Source organism: Trichoderma camerunense (assembly GCF_050948025.1).
Source record: "Trichoderma camerunense strain CBS 138272 chromosome Unknown V8C40scaffold_13, whole genome shotgun sequence".
In the NCBI taxonomy this organism is placed as follows: Eukaryota; Fungi; Ascomycota; class Sordariomycetes; order Hypocreales; family Hypocreaceae; genus Trichoderma; species Trichoderma camerunense.
The window spans coordinates 1-18,237 of record NW_028145357.1 but is presented as its reverse complement, the minus strand read 5'-3'; the positions used below and the strand labels follow the sequence as shown (position 1 = coordinate 18,237).

The 18,237-nt window shown below is 47.2% G+C and overlaps 5 protein-coding genes across 5 annotated transcripts; 4 read left to right on the top strand and 1 right to left on the bottom strand.

The window, feature by feature from the left end:
* The first annotated feature begins 617 nt into the window (after window positions 1-617).
* On the top strand, window positions 618-2,826 carry V8C40DRAFT_50784 (J domain-containing protein). Its single transcript, XM_083223050.1, has one exon. The coding sequence runs from the start codon at window positions 833-835 to the stop codon at window positions 2,660-2,662; it is 1,830 nt and encodes a 609-aa protein (XP_083071027.1). The 5' UTR covers window positions 618-832; the 3' UTR covers window positions 2,663-2,826.
* A 1,965-nt stretch (window positions 2,827-4,791) lies between these two features.
* Window positions 4,792-6,145, top strand: V8C40DRAFT_50787 (glutathione S-transferase). Its single transcript, XM_083223051.1, has 5 exons — window positions 4,792-5,199; window positions 5,263-5,487; window positions 5,545-5,602; window positions 5,662-5,829; window positions 5,914-6,145. Exons 1-5 carry the CDS (start codon window positions 5,059-5,061, stop codon window positions 6,123-6,125), a joined length of 804 nt encoding a protein of 267 aa, XP_083071026.1. The 5' UTR covers window positions 4,792-5,058; the 3' UTR covers window positions 6,126-6,145.
* A 644-nt stretch (window positions 6,146-6,789) lies between these two features.
* V8C40DRAFT_249918 (major facilitator superfamily-domain-containing protein) lies at window positions 6,790-9,013 on the top strand. Its single transcript, XM_083216853.1, has 5 exons — window positions 6,790-7,416; window positions 7,490-8,007; window positions 8,073-8,394; window positions 8,452-8,594; window positions 8,673-9,013. The coding sequence occupies exons 1-5, from the start codon at window positions 6,903-6,905 to the stop codon at window positions 8,859-8,861; spliced, it is 1,686 nt and encodes a 561-aa protein (XP_083071025.1). The 5' UTR covers window positions 6,790-6,902; the 3' UTR covers window positions 8,862-9,013.
* A 476-nt stretch (window positions 9,014-9,489) lies between these two features.
* Window positions 9,490-12,716, bottom strand: V8C40DRAFT_275841 (uncharacterized protein; the record flags this gene model as incomplete). The annotated part of the gene is made up of 3 exons (XM_083220764.1): window positions 9,490-11,253; window positions 11,284-12,223; window positions 12,280-12,716. The coding sequence occupies 3 exons, from the start codon at window positions 12,714-12,716 to the stop codon at window positions 9,490-9,492; spliced, it is 3,141 nt and encodes a 1,046-aa protein (XP_083071024.1).
* Window positions 12,717-15,051: 2,335 nt separating this feature from the next.
* On the top strand, window positions 15,052-16,267 carry V8C40DRAFT_249912 (uncharacterized protein). Its single transcript, XM_083216852.1, has one exon. It carries the CDS (start codon window positions 15,618-15,620, stop codon window positions 16,155-16,157), a length of 540 nt encoding a protein of 179 aa, XP_083071023.1. The 5' UTR covers window positions 15,052-15,617; the 3' UTR covers window positions 16,158-16,267.
* Window positions 16,268-18,237: the final 1,970 nt, after the last annotated feature.

Genomic DNA, 18,237 nt, shown 5'->3' with positions numbered 1-18,237 from the left:
TTGAGGCACCAAGAAAAAAGGCCGCTTGACTCGACTCGCCCCCTCCTTTTTTTTTTTCCCTCGCCCGCTAGTCTCTACCTGTACGAGGCCCCCCGAACCTGCACTGTACCCGTACCTGTTGCCCGCCCCTGTACCAGTACCTGTGCCGTCGCTTGTACTCGCTACATGTACATGCCAACGTGCTCGTCCCTCCCACAGCAGCTCCTCCCCCCCTGGCCCACCTTTTCCCGCCCATAACGAATCACCGCGTGCAGCGCTCCTCAGGCCCGTGACCTCACGACTTTGCTCGCCTTCAGGTACAAGGTACAGCGATCCCCGTCCCCCTCCAGGCCGCAAGAAATCCAAAAAGGGACCTGGCCCAGATCTTGATTCTTTTTGCAAGCCGTGTGTGCTTCGTTGCATCTGTCCACCATCTGCCTCCCGGTTTTACCCCGTCGCTCGTCTGATTTCCTTTCACTTTCCTTCTGATTCTGCTTGCATTTGCTTTGGTCCTTGGAAAGCTGTCATTCCTTTTTAAATCAGCGGCGGCTGGCATTCCATTGCGGTGCCTGGGCTTTTGTTATTCGCCGCCTCTCTGCCGCCCATCTCTATACAATACAAGAACAAGAACAACTCAACCCAACCCAACTCAACTCACAGCTCGCCTCCCCTCAGGCCTATTTCTTAACTCTCTACTACACCTGCGCAGTTGCATTCAGCAGACGTTGAGGATCTTGCCGCAGCCTCAATCGCCCCTGCTCGGAATTCGATGCAAGCTGCCTAAGGCAAAGCTCGCACAGCCAGACTTGAAATAGCCTCATCCGCCTCCAACCCCCCTCGATCCTCCTCCACCATGAGCTCTACGCCCCCTCCGGATCACTACAAGGTTCTCGGTGTCGCAAAGGATGCGCAAGTAGCGGAAATTCGTCTGGCCTATCGCAAGCTTGTCCTCAAGTGTCACCCCGACAAGGTGCAAGACCCTGCTCTCAAGGCGCAGAAGCAGGAGGAATTCCAAAAGGTCCAGCAGGCCTACGAGCTGCTGACGGACGAGGATGAACGCCGAAAGTACGACGACCAGGTGAAGCTGGCCGAGCTCAAGGAACAGCTGCGCAAAACAAATGTTAGCGGCACCCCGCGATCAAGTTCAAAGTATGCCGAGTATGAAATTCGCACTGCCGAGCCTCGCGCCTCGTCTTACAAGCCGTCCACCAACGTCCCCCCACCCGCCGCCAAGGGATACACGTATCCGCGATCTTATGAGGATGATGTGACCTTCAGCCCTCGAGTATACCAGACTGGCTCATCTCGCACCACAAGACGGGAGACCACCTATGTCGACAGCCGCTCCAAGCGCGAGAGCGAGCGAGATCGCGAAGCCAGGGAAAAGGAAAAGGACCGAGAACGCCGGAAGAAGGCCGAAAAGGAAGACGCTGCTCGTCGCGAGAAGGAGGCCAAGGACGCCAAGGACGCTCGCCGGGAAAAGAGAGCAAAGGAGAAGCAGCGCGACAAGGACATCAAGCGCGAGTCTGAAGACAAGAAGAAGCACACCAAGGCTACGGCCTACGTGGTTGACGATTACAGCGATGATGCTCCCGCTCCCGCTCCCGCTTCTAAATCTGACAAGAAGAAGTCGTCGAGCAAAAAGTATGACGAGAAGCGCGATCGCTCTTCTCAGCGCGAAGACATTCACATCGTGTCTCCCCAGCCCCCAGCCGTCCGCTCCTTTCCAGAGTATGTGACTAGCAAGTATGTGGAGCAGCCTCCACGAACTGTGCCGCCTGCCCCAGAACCATCGTCTTCTTGGGAAGACACCCACAGCAAGCTCAAGGATGCTGCCTCTTATATCGAGGCGGCTCGAGCCAAAGAGGGTGTAGCTGGCCCTGGTGGCCTTAAGCGATCTATGACTTATGCGCCGCGCATGAACCAGCCTCCCGCTGCTCCTACTCCCCCTCCCGCTCCTAACCAGACGTCTCCATTTGCTGCTCCCGATGACGACGATGTTCGTCGCTCAGCGGCGCGACCTCGCCGTGGCTCCACGGAGAGCAACCGCCCGAGAGATAGATATAGCAAGTCGTCGAGGGAGCCCCTCACCGAGCCCGTCGTCATGAGCGCCTCTCCCAACAACCGCCATGCCGCTCACCCCGCCATGTCCGGTTCCCCCCCTCACCTGTCCAGGACACACACCATGCCTGCCGATGCGCAAAGCTACCCACGAGCTGTGCCCATCACACGCTCTCAAACCTACAACTACGGAGAGGCAACCGACCCTCGTGGCCGCAACCGTACGCGCTACCAGTCGCAAATCGACGAAGAAGACGCCGATTCAGACGACGTCCGCGACCAACGTGCCAGAGACCGCAGGCACCGCGGCAGCAGGAGGGAGCAATCCGTCGATCAAGGATATGGCGAGACTTCTCGATACCCCTCTGGATATGAGAGCAGCCGTCAGCCGTCGTATAGCCGTCGTGCTGCTGATCCGGAACCGGATCGATATGGCTACTACTCTTCCGGTCACAATGATGCCCGACCTTCAATGCCAGTCCGGGATAGCAGCTATTCCGCCTCTGCAGGAGCTGCTCACTTTGCCAAGGTCAAGACGTCCAAAGCTTACGGATACGACGACATCCAGTACACCAACTACCACCACAGCCAGAAGCCACGTGAAGAATATACTTATGCATGACGGCGTTGGACTTCCATTCTTATACTTCATTTCATATTTTTCTTACTGTGCCTCCCTGTGTTCGACCTCCTCTCGGTTTTAGCAGAACGATATCTTGTTGACAACAACAAAACTCAACCGCAGGGATCCTGGTACTTCCCCGAGTACTTCCCTGATTTCTATTAACAGAATTGTTTACACGCACCATTTTCCTTATTTTGCAATCTATGCCAGAAATCACCTTTCGTTTTACTTTTTGTTTCTATTCCTGGTTTCACTATATGACGAGATGAGACGATCTATCTTATGACTACTACAACAATTACGCGGAGTGCACTGGTGTGCTTCCATGATACGGGATGATGGCCTTTCCCCTTATTTCCTTATTTACAAGCGTGTATGCCGGATATTGGCAATCAATTTGTTTACTTTTCCTTTTTTTCTCTTTTGGAGACTCCATATTTGGAAGAAACGATGTTTCTATATTTCCCACAATTATCGAGATTGGATGCTCAAGGATACTGGAAGTGAATCTTCACTCTTTGTACCTTGGCGTGGAGAGGGAGATTTGTTTGATATGCATGCGCACATGAAACTGGGGACCCAGTCCCTTGAAGTGTGCCACAAGGCGTTTTCTGGAGGACTACACTGTTATGACCAAGCCCAGGGATACCATTCGCTCTTTTATAGACTATGGGCACGATTTCGGAGGAAGAAGATTGATTGAATAGCGGCGGAGAGAGCAGTACTACTACCAAAGCATTTGGATAGAGCCGCGACGGAACTGCGCGCAGGGACGCGGCATGACTTGATGATACTTAGCTGTTTGATGTTTCTACGTCATTTTTTACTGGCCAAGGATGTGTGTTTGTTGTTTATTTGTTATTTTCTTTTTTTTTTTCAGGGGGTTTTCGTTACTGGAAACTTGTGAGATGGAGACAAATATTTAGCTACCCAGCAATCTGCAAACATAGGCAGAAATTTGAATATGAATATGAACATAAGAATGGAACAAAACTGGTCTCCCCTTTTTGGTTCGAGTTGTGTGTGAATGGAACAAAGTGGTCTCCCCTTTTCGGTTTACGAGTTGTGTGTGATTGTTTAAAGTGAATACCACGTTACCCCTCACGCATCACAAGATTGTTCTGCAGCCCGGTGCATGTGTGGCGAGGGTGTCACGGTCTGCGGCTTGGCGGGTGAATACGACGGTAATTATAGAGGGTGGTGAGATTGTGACATAAGGATGGAGTTGTACTTTGTATATACGACTATCTCTTCTACATTTGGTATACTGCTTGTCTACTAACCTAGGTAGTTGTGAAGACATGTGATGAAGTGGTTGAGATGGAAATTGACTGCTTACTGTGTCCACTCTGCCATTTCATTCATGATTACTATTCTTTTGCTTGTTTAAGCCTGTAAAGGAAGATACTATGGGGTAGTGATATGGGTGACCGGCTCTGTATGAAGTTTTGTGGCGTCAACTTTATTCGGAATGATTACTTTGAGTGATTCGGATAGATCCGAGGAATTTACCACTTTCGGCGAACTCTCGCAAGGGTGAGAGTATGCTGCTGATATAATTTAGGGACTTTGTAGTTCGAAGCGTTGCTCTCGATGTCTTTTCTTGTGGAGGTAACCGGAGATGAATATTCCAAAGGGACTGACTCATCGGTATGAGGTATATACGACTAAGTATCATTTTATGGGCGGCCATTTTGCGGCAACTAATTCAACTGCCGTTGAGGCATCCGAGGAACAGTATACGTGTATTACAACATCCCAAAGAAATGATTCCTCAAGATTAGGTTTATGTACATTCAAGGATATCTGCAACTACGCTTGGAAATCCGTGGAAATCCGTAATGCCTCCTCATATTAAGAATATAGCTAGGTGGATACGCAGTAAGACGGCCGGCACGGGAAATCGGATAGTAAGCCCTTACACAATCCTATACGCCTACTATCTCGCTCCCAACTCGTCCAAGCATCACCACCATGACAAACCACCTCACTTTGATAAGCAATGCGCTGCTTTCTCAGCAACACACCCAATTACTTTTGCAAACAGAAAATAACACCCAAACGAGACTATGGCTGCAATGTGGGCGTCCCCGAAATACCCAACATCTCCGCTTTTTGGCGACCTATATCCGGGGGGTGGGGTCGCCCGAGCAAGCTCGTAACACGCAGGATTTCTAAGCAAAAACTGAGGGACAGCGAATCTGGCGTTCGGGTCAACTTGGGCCCAGTGGGCGAAGACATCTGTCCGTCTTATTGCGAGGATATTACCTCATTGCTGGTTTAGTCAGAGTTGGATCTAACAAAAAGTCCTGGAGAAATACGTGGAGTATATATAACTACCTACTATCCGCCGAGGCAAGCTTCAATCTCGACTCCATACGATTTGACAGTACATGTCTGCTCGCATATCACAACTAGGACGGCAATTATTCAACAACATGGGTATCCCTACTGACATTACGCTCTACACGGCTGCCACGCCCAATGGCATCAAGGCTTCCATCCTGCTTGAGGAGCTGGGCCTGGAGTACAAAGTGAGACATGTCACAGAGTATTTGCATTGCATTGCAGCTTGATCATGATTTAACAGTCTACAGGTCCATGCCATCGACATGACCGCCAATGAGCAGAAGGAGGACTGGTTCCTTGCAATCAACCCCAATGGCCGCATCCCCGCCCTCACTGACAAGTGGACCGACGGATCGGAGATTCGCATCTTTGAGAGCGGTGCCATTCTGCAGTACCTCGTGGACCGCTATGACAAGGACCACAAAGTTTCGTACCCCAAGGACTCTAAGGAGACCTGGGAGGTGAACAGCTGGGTGAGTTCTTCCTGTGAAACTTTTTGAGATGTTATGGAGCTGACTGTCACGATGTAGCTGCACTTCCAGATGGGTGGCCTAGGTCCTATGCAGGGACAGGCAAACCACTTTAACCGTGAGTTTCATAACAACATGAGCATCATTAATGAGTTTCTGCTTACATGGTGAGTGTAGGATATGCCCCTGAGAAGATCCAGTATGGCATCAACCGCTACACCAACGAGACTCGCCGTCTCTACTCCGTCTTGAACAACCAGCTGGCCAAGTCCACCTCTGGCTTCCTCGTCGGCGACCGCGTCACCATTGCCGACATTGCCTCCTGGGGATGGGTTGCCTCTCACGGTAAGTTGCTTCACCATCTTCATCTCGTTATATTCCCCTTTCCCTGTTTCAGTTGACGCTAATTGTGATGAATGCATGTTATAGCCTGGGCTGGTGTCTCGCTGGACGAGTTCCCTGCTCTGGACAAGTGGCTGCACACCCTTCTCGAGCGGCCCGGCTTCGAAAAGGGTCGACATGTGCCCAAGCCGCACACTGCGTTTGATTTGGCAAAGTTGAGTCCTGAGGAGATGGATAAGAAGGCGGAGGAGACGAGGAACTGGGTGCAGAGCGGGATGCAGGCCGATGCGAAGAAATGAGATGTTGCTAAGATACCAAATGTGAGATGATGCAATGAATTAGAATTGATGGTTTAGTTTTTGAGTCATTGTTTGATGATATGGAGCGGTGTGGAGTGTTGGGGATGAGATTGAGGGTTTGCGTGAGGTGTGAGACATGCAGTCTTGGACGGAGGGTTCAGTTTGGTGATGACGGCAAAGTATGGTGTACTTTAAGGGGAGATTCATTTGTTTCGTTACGCAGTGCGAATTGTACATCCAATCAAGAATACGATTGAATACTATATTCAAGGGGTTGCAATGCCAATCATTGCGTGCTCGACAGCCACACATAATCGCATACGAGTAAACGAACTTACACACCAAAACCAGCATACACGACGACATCCGAATAAGCGGCCCATCGGCTCTGACTCACTTGCCGATCTCCAAAGCATCTCAATCTATCTAAATTTTTTACTTACTCTTTTTTCTTATTAACCCCCGGCTAGTGAGAATGAGCCGAATCGGAAAATGGTGCAGGGGGTGCTGCATCACGAAGCGGCCGGAGGCGATGGTGCAATGCGCTTGGTGCGGGCATTCTGTCGAATCACGGGGGGGTGGATGCACGGCATGAGATCCTTGTCGGGGGTTTGGTGGATGGCAATTATGTGATTTGAGGTTGCAACTTATATATATCGTTGCCGTAAGAATAAAAAATCTCTGCAACTCTTTCTCTTTCTTCTTCTTCTCAACAGTATTGTCGAAAGACTGCTAGCGTTCAACTCGTCCACCACATACAGAACTACACACTCCACCATGGCTTCATCAACTCAAATATTCACACCGCCGCCTATATCAAAGTCTCCCTTAACCCCAAAAACATCTAATAACAACACTACTCAACCCCAAGTCGACGACATCGAAAGCCAGCGTCCCCCAGCCCAAGAAGACACGCCTCTCCTCTCCGCCCCCGATGAATCCTGGTCTCCCCCCGCGGGCTTCGTCTCCATCCAGCTGGCCATCATGACAAACGTCTTCCTCTACGGCTTCGACAGCACAATCACCGCCGCCACTTACGCCGTCATCAGCTCCGAGTTCGATGCCGCTAACAGCGCCTCCTGGCTGACTACGTCTTACCTCGTTACCTCTGCTGCGTTCCAGCCGCTATACGGGCGGGTGTCTGACATTTTTGGTCGGAGGGCTTGCTTCTTCGTGGCCACGACGTTTTTCGCGCTGGGGTGTCTTGGGTGTGGAGTGGCGAAAAGCATGTTGGCGCTGAATTGTATGAGAGCTGTGACGGGGATTGGGGGAGCGGGACTTATGACTATGGGTGAGGCGAAAAATAACTTGCTTGCTTTTACTTACACGTCTTACATGTGCTGACTGACTGACGTTTGTTATAGCTACAATTATCAACTCGGACATGATACCGTTCAAGAAGAGAGGCATGTATCAGGCTATGCAGAATGGGATTGTGGGAATGGGTGCCATCTGCGGCGCTTCCTTTGGCGGCACGATTGCCGACTTGGTCGGTTGGCGCTGGTGTTTCCTCTTCCAGATACCCTTTTCCATCTTTGCGTTTGGTGCAGGGTACTTTGTCCTCAAGAGCCAGCATCGTGGAATCGTCTCTGAAGGCGGACTTGGTGCTGTGTGGAAACGAGTCGACTTTTCTGGCGCTCTTCTCCTCGTGGCGGCTGTTTCGACCCAGCTTTTGGGTATGAGTCTGGGTGGAAACGAGTTGCCCTGGGGAAGTCCCTGGGTGATTGGATCACTTTCGATTAGTGTCGTGCTGTTTGCCGCTTTTATCACCGTCGAGGGGAAGACAACGGCCATGCCGATTATTCCGCTGAGGATGCTTCAGGGAGCAATGCCCATTGCCACACAGATTGCCAACATCTGCGCTGGCATGTCGACATACGGGGTTCGTATATTACACGGATGATCGCCCGAAACTAAAATCTTTGCTGACAATGCTACGCCATTTAGTATCTCTTCATGCTTCCGCTCTTCTTTCAGGCCGTCCTTCAAGACTCAGCCACCAAAGCCGGCGCTCGTCTGGCTATCCCCTCGCTAGCCATGCCCTTGGGTGGCTTGATTGCCGGTACAGTCATGTCTCGCTGGGGGAAGCTGATTCCACTCATGCGCACGGGTCTCGTCCTCATGACGATTGGCCAGGCTTTGGTCACATCGTGGGCGTTTTCGGATGCCTCGTGGAAGTATGTCTTGTATATCTTTCCTTCTCACTTGGGAACAGGAATCGTGTATCCGGCAACTCTCTTTATCTCGATTGCGTCCCACGCTCATTCAGGTATGTTATATGTCCTCTTGTCACAGCAAAGATCCCTTTGCTCATATACGTCTACAGACCATGCCGTGTCCGCTTCAACAACCTATCTCGTTCGCTCATTGGGAACAGTTTGGGGAGTGTCCATCACTTCAGCCATCGTCCAGAATACGCTCAGTGTACGCTTACCACAGGTATTGAGCGAGGTACCAGATAAATGGAGAGTACGCCCCTTTTCCTTAGTCGTTTTAAATGTTCATAACTGGTAGGGAAATCGGCAACTGACGTAGATTTCGGCTTAGATTATCGACGAGATCCGACACTCGGTCGAAGCCTTGCGGACGCTCCCGCCTGATATCCAGCTCAGTGCCCGGCTGGTATACTATGATGGACTGAGGCTTGCCTTTGGAGCAACGACTCTGGTGGCCGCCATTGGGGTGTGTGCTGCCTTTATTGCGAACCCAGCTAACCTGCGAAAGACGCACGAGTAGTCTTGGCTGCAGCCGTATATCTCCAGCTAGCCATGGTATGCTGAAAGTAGTGGACGTAAGTCTCAGGGTATAGCACTAGGGCATAGTTGCTTGTATATACCATCCAATATTTATAGCTTCATCTGTTAGCTTAGGAGTTATCTGAAATGCTCGTTCATAACATCTCAAGGATACCTGTTGTCTAAAGGTAGTGAAGCTGAGTTGCCACAATCGACTAACAATACACTATTACAGAGAGTCTGCTCAGTAGTTTATTATTTTATTGAATTGCCATGAGCCTTATTACAGTGTGTTGTCATATATACTATACGAGAGGAATTTGCGAACGGGATGCCGCTAGAACCTTACATGCACTTGGTAACTAAAAGACTTGCTTAATTATAAGAGAATAGAGTACTTACAATTCTTTATATTGACTACAATACTGGGAATTATATCTGAGTGATACCTAACAAACGTGGGTGTTGAACAACGTCTCAAACATATCGTGATTAGAGCTGCAGCTCTGAGACTCTCGTGGTCGGGAGTGGCTACATGAGCCCCCTTTCCGAACTTCAATACACCTGACCGTCAGCTCTCTTGAGTTTTGACGGGCTGCCTTCCCTTGGAAAGAAACAGCAGTTGTCATTCACCCCCCCCTAACTTGCTTCACACCACCCGCGTATGACGAATCACCCCGGCTTTCTCGACGTCTCTTCCGCGTGTCTCCCAGTTTCTTACTCATCTCTATCTTGCTCTCAATTACCTGCAATAATGGCTCGGCAACATACTGGGGGAGACCCTCCGATATTGCCAATACCAGTCTTTTCAAGTCTTCCTCCTCACCAGAGCAATGCGCAATAAGCTTCTCAGTCACAGATGAGAGGAACCTGGCTCGTCCCGGATCAGCTGCCAATTTCGACATGAGACCCTTTAGTTCGGTACAATAAGAAGCCAGAACTGATTCCTCCGGGCGCGATCTCGCAAGGTTTCCAAACGCAGCCAATGCATCTGAGTCAATAGTTCCGTTATGCGGAACATCGAGACTGGCTCCGGCCCTAAAGAAGGCATCCAACGTTCTAAGATAGCCGTCGAAACACTCCTCGCCGAGGAATCGCGACGTAGCTATCTTCAAGAAGTGCGAGAATACGGTATGAGCTCCCGGCCGATCCAAAAGAGCTTGGTTGGGATCTGCGCCGTAGGACATTAGAAGATCGAAGAGGGCATTGTCCAGAGAATCATTCCATCGCAGAGCGGGAAACATGAGCGGCCCCGAGAGCATGTTGAAGACAGACATGGTGCCGCGAGCAAATAGTACCCAAGGCGATGCTGCCTCATCGAGGTATGGACCTCTAACCTGAGGTAGCACGTTTGGATCCTCTCCGCGCTGGAGGAGGACGTCCAGGGTCTTGGCCACGGGAGCCGGGCTCTCGCCGCTGTTGAGTGACATTGGCGTGAGTGCGGCGAAAAGTGGTGATTCGTCAAAGATGTTGAAGAAATCAGGTTGCTCGCGAATCCTCTTTTCAATGTAGGATGTCAGGTTATGCTTGAGTAACTCCTCGCGGAAAGGTAAACTGAGATGACAGCCCTCGGAGTTGACTCCTCTAATGGTGACGTGCCCTGCGCGCACCATGGCTTCAATGGCTGCTTCATACTTATCTAGTAATGTCGTAGTACGCTGGTAGTGACGAGAAGCGAACTGGTCGGCTTTCAGCGCCTCTGATGCGTAAAATAGGGCCTGGTTTAGATGCGAGATGAACGGTCCGCTGTTCAGTCCCTTCCCATGCCTCATGATCCCAGCGACGAGTGAGGTGTCATGGCATGTGGTTTTGAGAAAGCCGAGGTATGCAGTGGCAATGGATACAAAACCGTTATGGTCATCTGGGAGCTTGCCACGCAAGTACTCTTCCAAGTCTTTAGTCAAGACAAAATCTTTGACTGTCCTGTGGAGGAACTCAACTCGTAGATTTATAAGCTTGAGTAAGCCTTTCGTCTTGTCATTTATGCTGCGAGTCGTCTGATCTCTCTGCTTTGAGATTTGTTCTGACGGTCTGGATCCTATCGGACATCGATAAGCATAATCGTATTCTTCAAACCCCCTTTCCAATTGCCAATAGAGGTCGATATGAAGAGGTTCCAATGCGTGAGCGGCGGCTTGCAAAATGCCCGCCATCTTGGGGTGGTCAATTGGGTCCACGCTTTCTAACATGTGCTTGAACAACTGCTCCAGATCAGTCGGCAAACCACTGAGACGTTGGCTCAGATCGCTAATCCTGTCGCCGTTGGAGAGACCTTCTCGTAGTGATCGTGTTACAAAGAAAGCCCAGAGAAACACGCCGTCGGCCTTGGTAACGATCTGTTCTATAAGACCTGACTTCTCGGAGGCTGCCGTTTCAGACTCGATCATAGCCCACTTTGGATGCTCCTGGAGCTGATCACCCACAAATTCTCGAATGTCGTTTCGAGTCAATTCGTGAATGTCTAATCTCTCCTTGCCTTCGCCACCGAAGCTCCTTTCAAATACAGCCCACGGACGGCTAGACAAACACATTTTGATATGGGGAGAATTTGCCATATCGCAGAGAACCTTGCAGAGCTCGGCATAATCGCTGTCGTACTCGTCAAGTCCATCAATGAAGAGACATATCTTGAGCGGCATGTTGTCTGCTGATGCCAACGCTCGAAGCGCGGCCGTAAGCTCGGAAACGGACCACGGTTCTGCAGCAGTCTGCCAGTGTCCAGCCTTGGCAGCTTCCCAACGACTGGGACAGATCAGCGGGACTACTGAAGGATGTTTGTGGCAGACATCGAAGAGCAACGACTGGAGCAGTCCCTGCCATGATTTTTGGATCGGTGTGCCTGAAATCCAAAAGAAGTGCACCGCTACAGCGAGAGTGTCTGCAGAGCCCGCCCATTGCGTAAGCAACTCCTTTGTCTGAGAGTGTTTTGCGATAAACTTCATGAACGTGGACTTCCCAGAGCCCGGTTTGCCTGAAACCCAGAAAGTACCGCTTCCAGAGCTGAACCACTTCGAAAGACGCGAGTCAAAGGCCCATTGGAATGTGTTCCTGTGTGCCTGCGGGACAGAGTCGTGGCGGACCGGTCGACTGGAGTAGTTCAGACTGGCGACGATTTTGTCTGCAAACATGTTGTCTTCAGCTTCAATTAAGCTAGTCAACCGATCGCTGAATAGTCTTATATCGGTATCCGTCAAGGCCACAGGATTGCCTCTATCCAGATCCACTGACCGCCTCTGAACTTCCAGTCGGAAATTCTCTACGTCTTGAGAAATGGAATTAATTCGAGACTCCTGCTCCGGTCTAAACTGTTGTTTGACATTTTCCAACGATTTGAGGGTCTTGTTGAGCTCAGAAATCCGAAAGCTAACATCATGTGTCAATTCAAATTATAAAGAGTATCCCAGGACCGCGTGGCTCACATAAGTATAGAACTGGCATGACGTGTTACAGCGTGGGAAAGCCGCTTTATGTTCTCTTGGCTGAATCTGCCTCCAAGCTTGGAAATAAAGTAGGCCGTTGTGTCCGTCTCCTGTGACGGAGGTCTACTTCCTCCAAAGTCTTTCGGTATACTTTCGCGATTCTCGAGTAGCACCTCAGAGTCTTCTAGAGAAGAAGAGGCCAGATCTAACAGTGTCAGATCATCCTTCAGTGGCGGCGATGAATTCGCTAGTAATCGCCGTTGTAATAAATCCTTCTTGTTGGAGAGTGCCAACCTCAATTTTCTGTAGTCTTCGAGTGCGGAGTTTTCGTCTTTTTCCTCGGTCATCGACGAGACCTTGGTTGAGAGCAGCCGGACACTGAACTCTGTGATGGTGAGGATGTCGCTCGCGACACCAAGCGTCGTGATAGCATCCATGAATGACTGGTACGTAGAGTCGGGATCAATAGGACGCGGGAATTTTAGCCCTTAAGGGGGAAGCCTCAAAAAGCGGCGCTGGAATTGTTATTGAGGCTCATATATGTCGGGCCGACGAACAGAACAGGGTACCTGTATTGTGCTTGGCCATAAGGCATTGTGTCCCACAACATTGTTCACTCCGCTCCGTAAATGTACAACTCAATGGCAGATTCTGCCTATAACACTAGCGCTTATATTTAATATATTCTCAATCGCCCTGAATAGTAAACAATGCACATGTCCGGCGGTAACAAGAGTAAGTGAAATGCTTCTTTTCTAGAACAAGTGAGCTGATGCCCACTTTTATATCTCCTAGCTCACGCTTTTACAATGGAGATGCATTCCCGCGGCTAGCTATCCGCAAATAGTTTGGGTATCACACGATGACCTTGAGCGCTCCAAAGTCCGTGGTTTCCTTGGTAGACAACTCCAGTCGCTTATTATTGTTGTTACCCCTACATGCTGCGCCATACCAAAGTATATCGCAAAATGCCCAAACTTCGAGTCAACTAAGCGCTCGAAATAACAAAGAGGAAAACGCAACTCGGTGGTCTGAACACTTTGGCTAACCATAAGTAATAGGATTTTGCGAGGAGGGCATTATAGAGATAAAGTCAAAGCCAATTTAGATATGCTTTATAGCAAAGATTGATTACCGTTTAGGAAGAGTTTATAATATATGCCACTGTTTGTTTTATAACGCCTTAAGTCGGACCACAGGGAAGGTGGCCACCCGTGGTAACGGGCCACCCATTTACACCAAAACTCACAGTTTTTAAAAAATCATAATTAATTATAGAAAATAATTATAAATATAAAAAATATTATTTATTATATATAATTACTAATATTACATAATAAAATATAATTTATTTTAATTATATAATTATATAATAAATTATATATATTTAAAAATAATATAGTAAATTTTTTAGTATTTATATATAATTTCTATATAAATCTTAACAATTATAAATTCTTATATCTTTATTATAATATTAATTATTAATAAGAAATAATAGTATTTTTGTAATAATATATATATAAGCTTTTTATATTAAAAATATTTATTTATAATATCCAGTAATGCGGTTGCTATTAATAGTTTTATAAAGCCTATATAAATTTGTATGGAAATGGCCCTTTTCCAGGGGTGGCCACCTTCCCTGTGGTCTGACTTAATCGCTTGCAGTGCTTCTGACAATTTATGGGCACGTCTTGTACACCAGATCTAAATTTGCCAAGCAAAGTAGTTTTTGACATTACATTTTTTCTGATTATCCTTTTTATCTTCTCAATCAGAATCCTGATCTCAAGTTGCCCTGGATAGCATTTTATAAATCCCTGCGGTGGACCCCCATGTGTGTTATCACGACTCAGCCATACATAGATTAACAGGTTGGGACCCAAGTCCCGCCTTACTCAGATAGATTGACCTAACCGAGTTCAATATCATGACTCCGTTCACAGACCTTACAGAATAGTGAGCAAAAGGGAAGGGTTTGATTGCCCACGCGGTATCTCCACTACCACCAGGTGAGCGACAGCCAATGCCAGTGTGTTGCCACCATCCGTTAGCAGGCCATCTGATATAGACTTATCCTCTCTGGACCTATCTGTGGTAATCCCAAACCCCGTCAGGTTTGGCCGGGCCTGGGTGAGGCGTCGTCACTGGCTGGCTCGGTAACGTCTTTATGTATGTGCGAGTAGCCGACTAGTGGAGCTCGGTCGGGGAATGCGGTCGTTTTCGAAGACCCCCTTAGTACACCCCACAAGCATCTACATACTTTATTAGCTTAGTACTTGCCACCACTTGTATAGTAGCCTTTTCGTCACCTATTTTAAGTGACGTTTAAAGTTGCGATACTTCGATACCTAGTGATCGGCTTGTACCTCGCAAATATTGCAAATAACACCCAATAACGCCTTTTCACCAGCAATAAGGCGTATTTCTAGTCGTCATTCATTTGAATAGCCTAGGTCTGGTTTTCATAACCTTTTGAATAGTATTTCTTTTTTTGACTCTGAAGTATCTTGCCTGACAATTTAATAAGAATAGTACTTTTGCTGATCTTGGCCGGTTATATCGCTCGTTCCTAGTGAACTGCAAAACTAAGAAACTAGATGCTTGTGGGGTGTGTCTGTAACCAGGCTTGCCCCGCTTGGAAAAAAAAAATAACTCGGGGTGAAATGTTATTTCGACCTTGAAATTGAACATACTGAGAGAGAGGAATGAATAAGCCTTCGCACGTGGCTGTGAGACCGCCCAGGCGGGTCATGGTACCCATGATGCCAGTAGGCAGAAAGCGGAAAGACGGCAGGGATTGGCCAATGCTCCATTGACTACCCAGCGGGGCCGACGAGTTCCCGAGAGTTCCCCTAACAAGCTGCAACGAAAAGCCCACCTCGATGGTGGCAGCCAATCGTACAGCATAGCTGGCGCCGATCCTCTTTTAATAGCTCTATTGATGGGTTTAAGTAGGACTCATGTCGAGAACTCGAAATGGCTGTACAAGGAGAGTGGAGGGGTTGTGTGGAACAGCACATTATTGCCGTCCGATGCAGCACGAATGCCGCCATGATCAGAAAGCCATCATTTGGCTTCGATGTTTTTTACATGATGATAGCTTAGTATATAAAGCCTCCAAGGCCACGGCATTTATCGACTTACTTCTCCATCAGCTCACGGCCCGATTTATCTACTGCAAGTTCCACTGGGGTCTTTGATTCATCACGACATCTAGACGACTGCTCACACCTTCATTTGGTCGATTCTCCTGTATTAGCTCCCTCGAGTTTTGAGAGGGATACGACTTCTAAAGATTCACGTTGAACTTGGACATTTATGATCAAAACACAATGGACGCTGTAGGAAGTACAGCTGGCATTTTGAACCTTGTGCATCAATGTGCCAGCCATATCAAGCAGGCCCGCAGGTTTGAAAACGAATTCAGAATCTATGAGCTCAACCTCCAAATGCACCTCTTCCGCTGCGCTACCATTTCAAGAATTATCCACAATATGAACCGCGTCGACAATTTTTTATCCATTCATGCAATCGATAACACACACAACATACCACAAGACCGGGAACCAACGGCAGAGGAGATGCTCTCTGCTATTCAAGACGACCTCCGCAAAGCCCAACGTGAAGCTGCCCAGATCAGGATTGATTGCATCACGCAGGCGCGAATTACGGGATTTGTTGATCAGCGAAAAGTCCAAGTGACAAAAACAATTGAAGGAGTCAAATGGGCTTTCTACAAGAGGGACAGTTGCAACAAATTTATACAAGAGATTTCTTCCATGATTCTACATCTTGAGCTCCAAGTTGAGAGAGAAAGGCGCACACTTGGGGAAGGCAGATTTGTGTACTCGTACATGGCGGGGTCGTGGTAGCTTGTCCCACGAGGCGGACGACAATGGCACATGATTTAGACACGATTAGATGGGTTCATTTTTCTTGCATAGCGTGGACGTTCTTTTTTTTTTTTTTTTTTAATTTAGAGAAGGAAATGTTTTACTTCGATTTTTATTTTTACATGCGCGGCTTGAAATTGTTTAACACGCTCTTCTTTTGGTCTGTTGCAAGCTGCTTGTGGGCTAGGCCTTAGAATAGCATCCGGACGTACCAGGCCATGGATCCCATCCATGTAAGCACAGGGCAAGGCGCGGGTGCCTTTGGCGTATTGGCCGGTAGCTTGACGTACACTGGCAAATTCTCCACACTGGAGATGCAATGATTGTCACATTGCGTGGTGAAAATTGAAGAAGTACTCAACTGTGGTTGCAGTGAATGCACCATACACGCAGACATCTGCGGAGAAGCTCATCTTGTTTGTGCTTTCGAGATTATGCGTCATCATCTTAGACAATTTTCCATTTGATTCAAGATACAGCAGGGCGCGAGCTTCTTGGAATCCGACAGGCAGCGCTAAGCGAGAGCATAAGAGAGCTTTCTCTTCACATCGATCGGAATCTGAACACTTTGGGTGGCCATAAATTCACGCATGCTTTCCATAGCAACTTAGCCATTGGCTAGATCGATTTTCACCTCTAGGTCGATTTTCTGAAGTGTAGGAGATATAGTCCTGCTGATGGTCATTTGCTCCTGACTACGCTTTTGCAATGACTTTGATATTGATGTAGTCTTTGTAATAGCTGAGATGGCACTTCGAGAACGGGATGCTTTTTTAAATTTTACTCGCCGCCTGAAACTTCGTCTGTTGTCTAGAGAACCTTTTGCAACGATTAGATATTCATACCGCGTTGAAACGAATGCATTTGACATGCGACGCTGAGTATCTCTGGTTAATCCATAGTAGAGACGGGCCAAAAAATATACTTATGAAGTTTGAACTGCTATTGAAGTGTCATCAAAGAAATCCCCATGATAAAAATAACTGGATGTAGCATAATATTTCAGTTAAGCTATCACGGTGGCGTAGTCTAATCACCACCTCGTAGGTCACAGAACGTAGAGACCAAGGTTGATGTAAAGGGCGACTTGCTCTATCTCATGGCTACGGAAATGGTAGTTACCTAGGTACTTACATACATATAGTAAGTGTGCGGAGGTTATGCAACCTCACACCCCCCGGCCAAAATAAGCAGCGGCCCACGCGTGGTATTCTCATATCCCCGTGATACCAAATGACAAAATAAGAAAGCTTTCCCAGTGACCGTCTATTAACCTTCATGTAGTAACTTGGTGATCACTTCTGATGGATTTAAAGGTGAAGATGCCAGTACGTATCAGATACCAAGATGTTGGTTAATCTTGTTGTGTGGATTAACCATGCTGCTCAGGTGGTCCTTGATCTTAGCCAGTACCTTAGATAGCGTCTAGCCATCCAGCATAATATTTCAGTTAAGCGATATTCTGTGTTGGGGACACGGTCAGATGCAGTAGCTCTAGATAGATCTAGTAGATGTAAGTAGATAGAGTAAGGGATGGATTATTAGGTATTACCCTTAAAGTAATTAATATTACCTTAACTGGGGGTATATAACTAAGTAGCCTATAACTTAAGGAATATAATTAGTATTAGTATTTCTTAGTATTTTATATAAAAAAAAATATTATAAATATATAAGCTATTTTAATTAAAAAAAAACTATTAACTATATATTTTTAAAAGGGAATTTAAAGTTATTTAACTAAATATTATATATAATTTTTAAGTTAAATTAAAAACTATTATAAATATAAAGGTTATTTAATTTTAATATTTTTAGATTTATTAAAAAGCTTTTTTTTTAATTATTTTTTTAGCTTTTTTCTTAAGTATTTTTAACGCTTAGTTTATTTTATTTTTAAAGTTTAGATTAATTTTATTAATTTACTTACGTTTTTTCTTTTTTAATAATTTTAATAATTTTTAACTTAACTATTAATTAATTATATTAAATTTATAAATATTAATAAATTAAAAAACCCTTAGACTAGCTACTATAGTAGAAATTAAAAATAATAGGA

Coding starts and splice junctions, on each gene's coding strand:
- V8C40DRAFT_50784 (XM_083223050.1), top strand. CDS start 833: ATGAGCTCTACGCCCCCTCCGGATCACTACAAGGTTCTCGGTGTCGCA.
- V8C40DRAFT_50787 (XM_083223051.1), top strand. CDS start 5,059: ATGTCTGCTCGCATATCACAACTAGGACGGCAATTATTCAACAACATG. Junction 5,200..5,262: donor AGCTGGGCCTGGAGTACAAA/GTGAGACATGTC, acceptor AACAGTCTACAG/GTCCATGCCATCGACATGAC. Junction 5,488..5,544: donor CCTGGGAGGTGAACAGCTGG/GTGAGTTCTTCC, acceptor GTCACGATGTAG/CTGCACTTCCAGATGGGTGG.
- V8C40DRAFT_249918 (XM_083216853.1), top strand. CDS start 6,903: ATGGCTTCATCAACTCAAATATTCACACCGCCGCCTATATCAAAGTCT. Junction 8,395..8,451: donor TGCGTCCCACGCTCATTCAG/GTATGTTATATG, acceptor ATACGTCTACAG/ACCATGCCGTGTCCGCTTCA. Junction 8,595..8,672: donor AGGTACCAGATAAATGGAGA/GTACGCCCCTTT, acceptor ATTTCGGCTTAG/ATTATCGACGAGATCCGACA.
- V8C40DRAFT_249912 (XM_083216852.1), top strand. CDS start 15,618: ATGGACGCTGTAGGAAGTACAGCTGGCATTTTGAACCTTGTGCATCAA.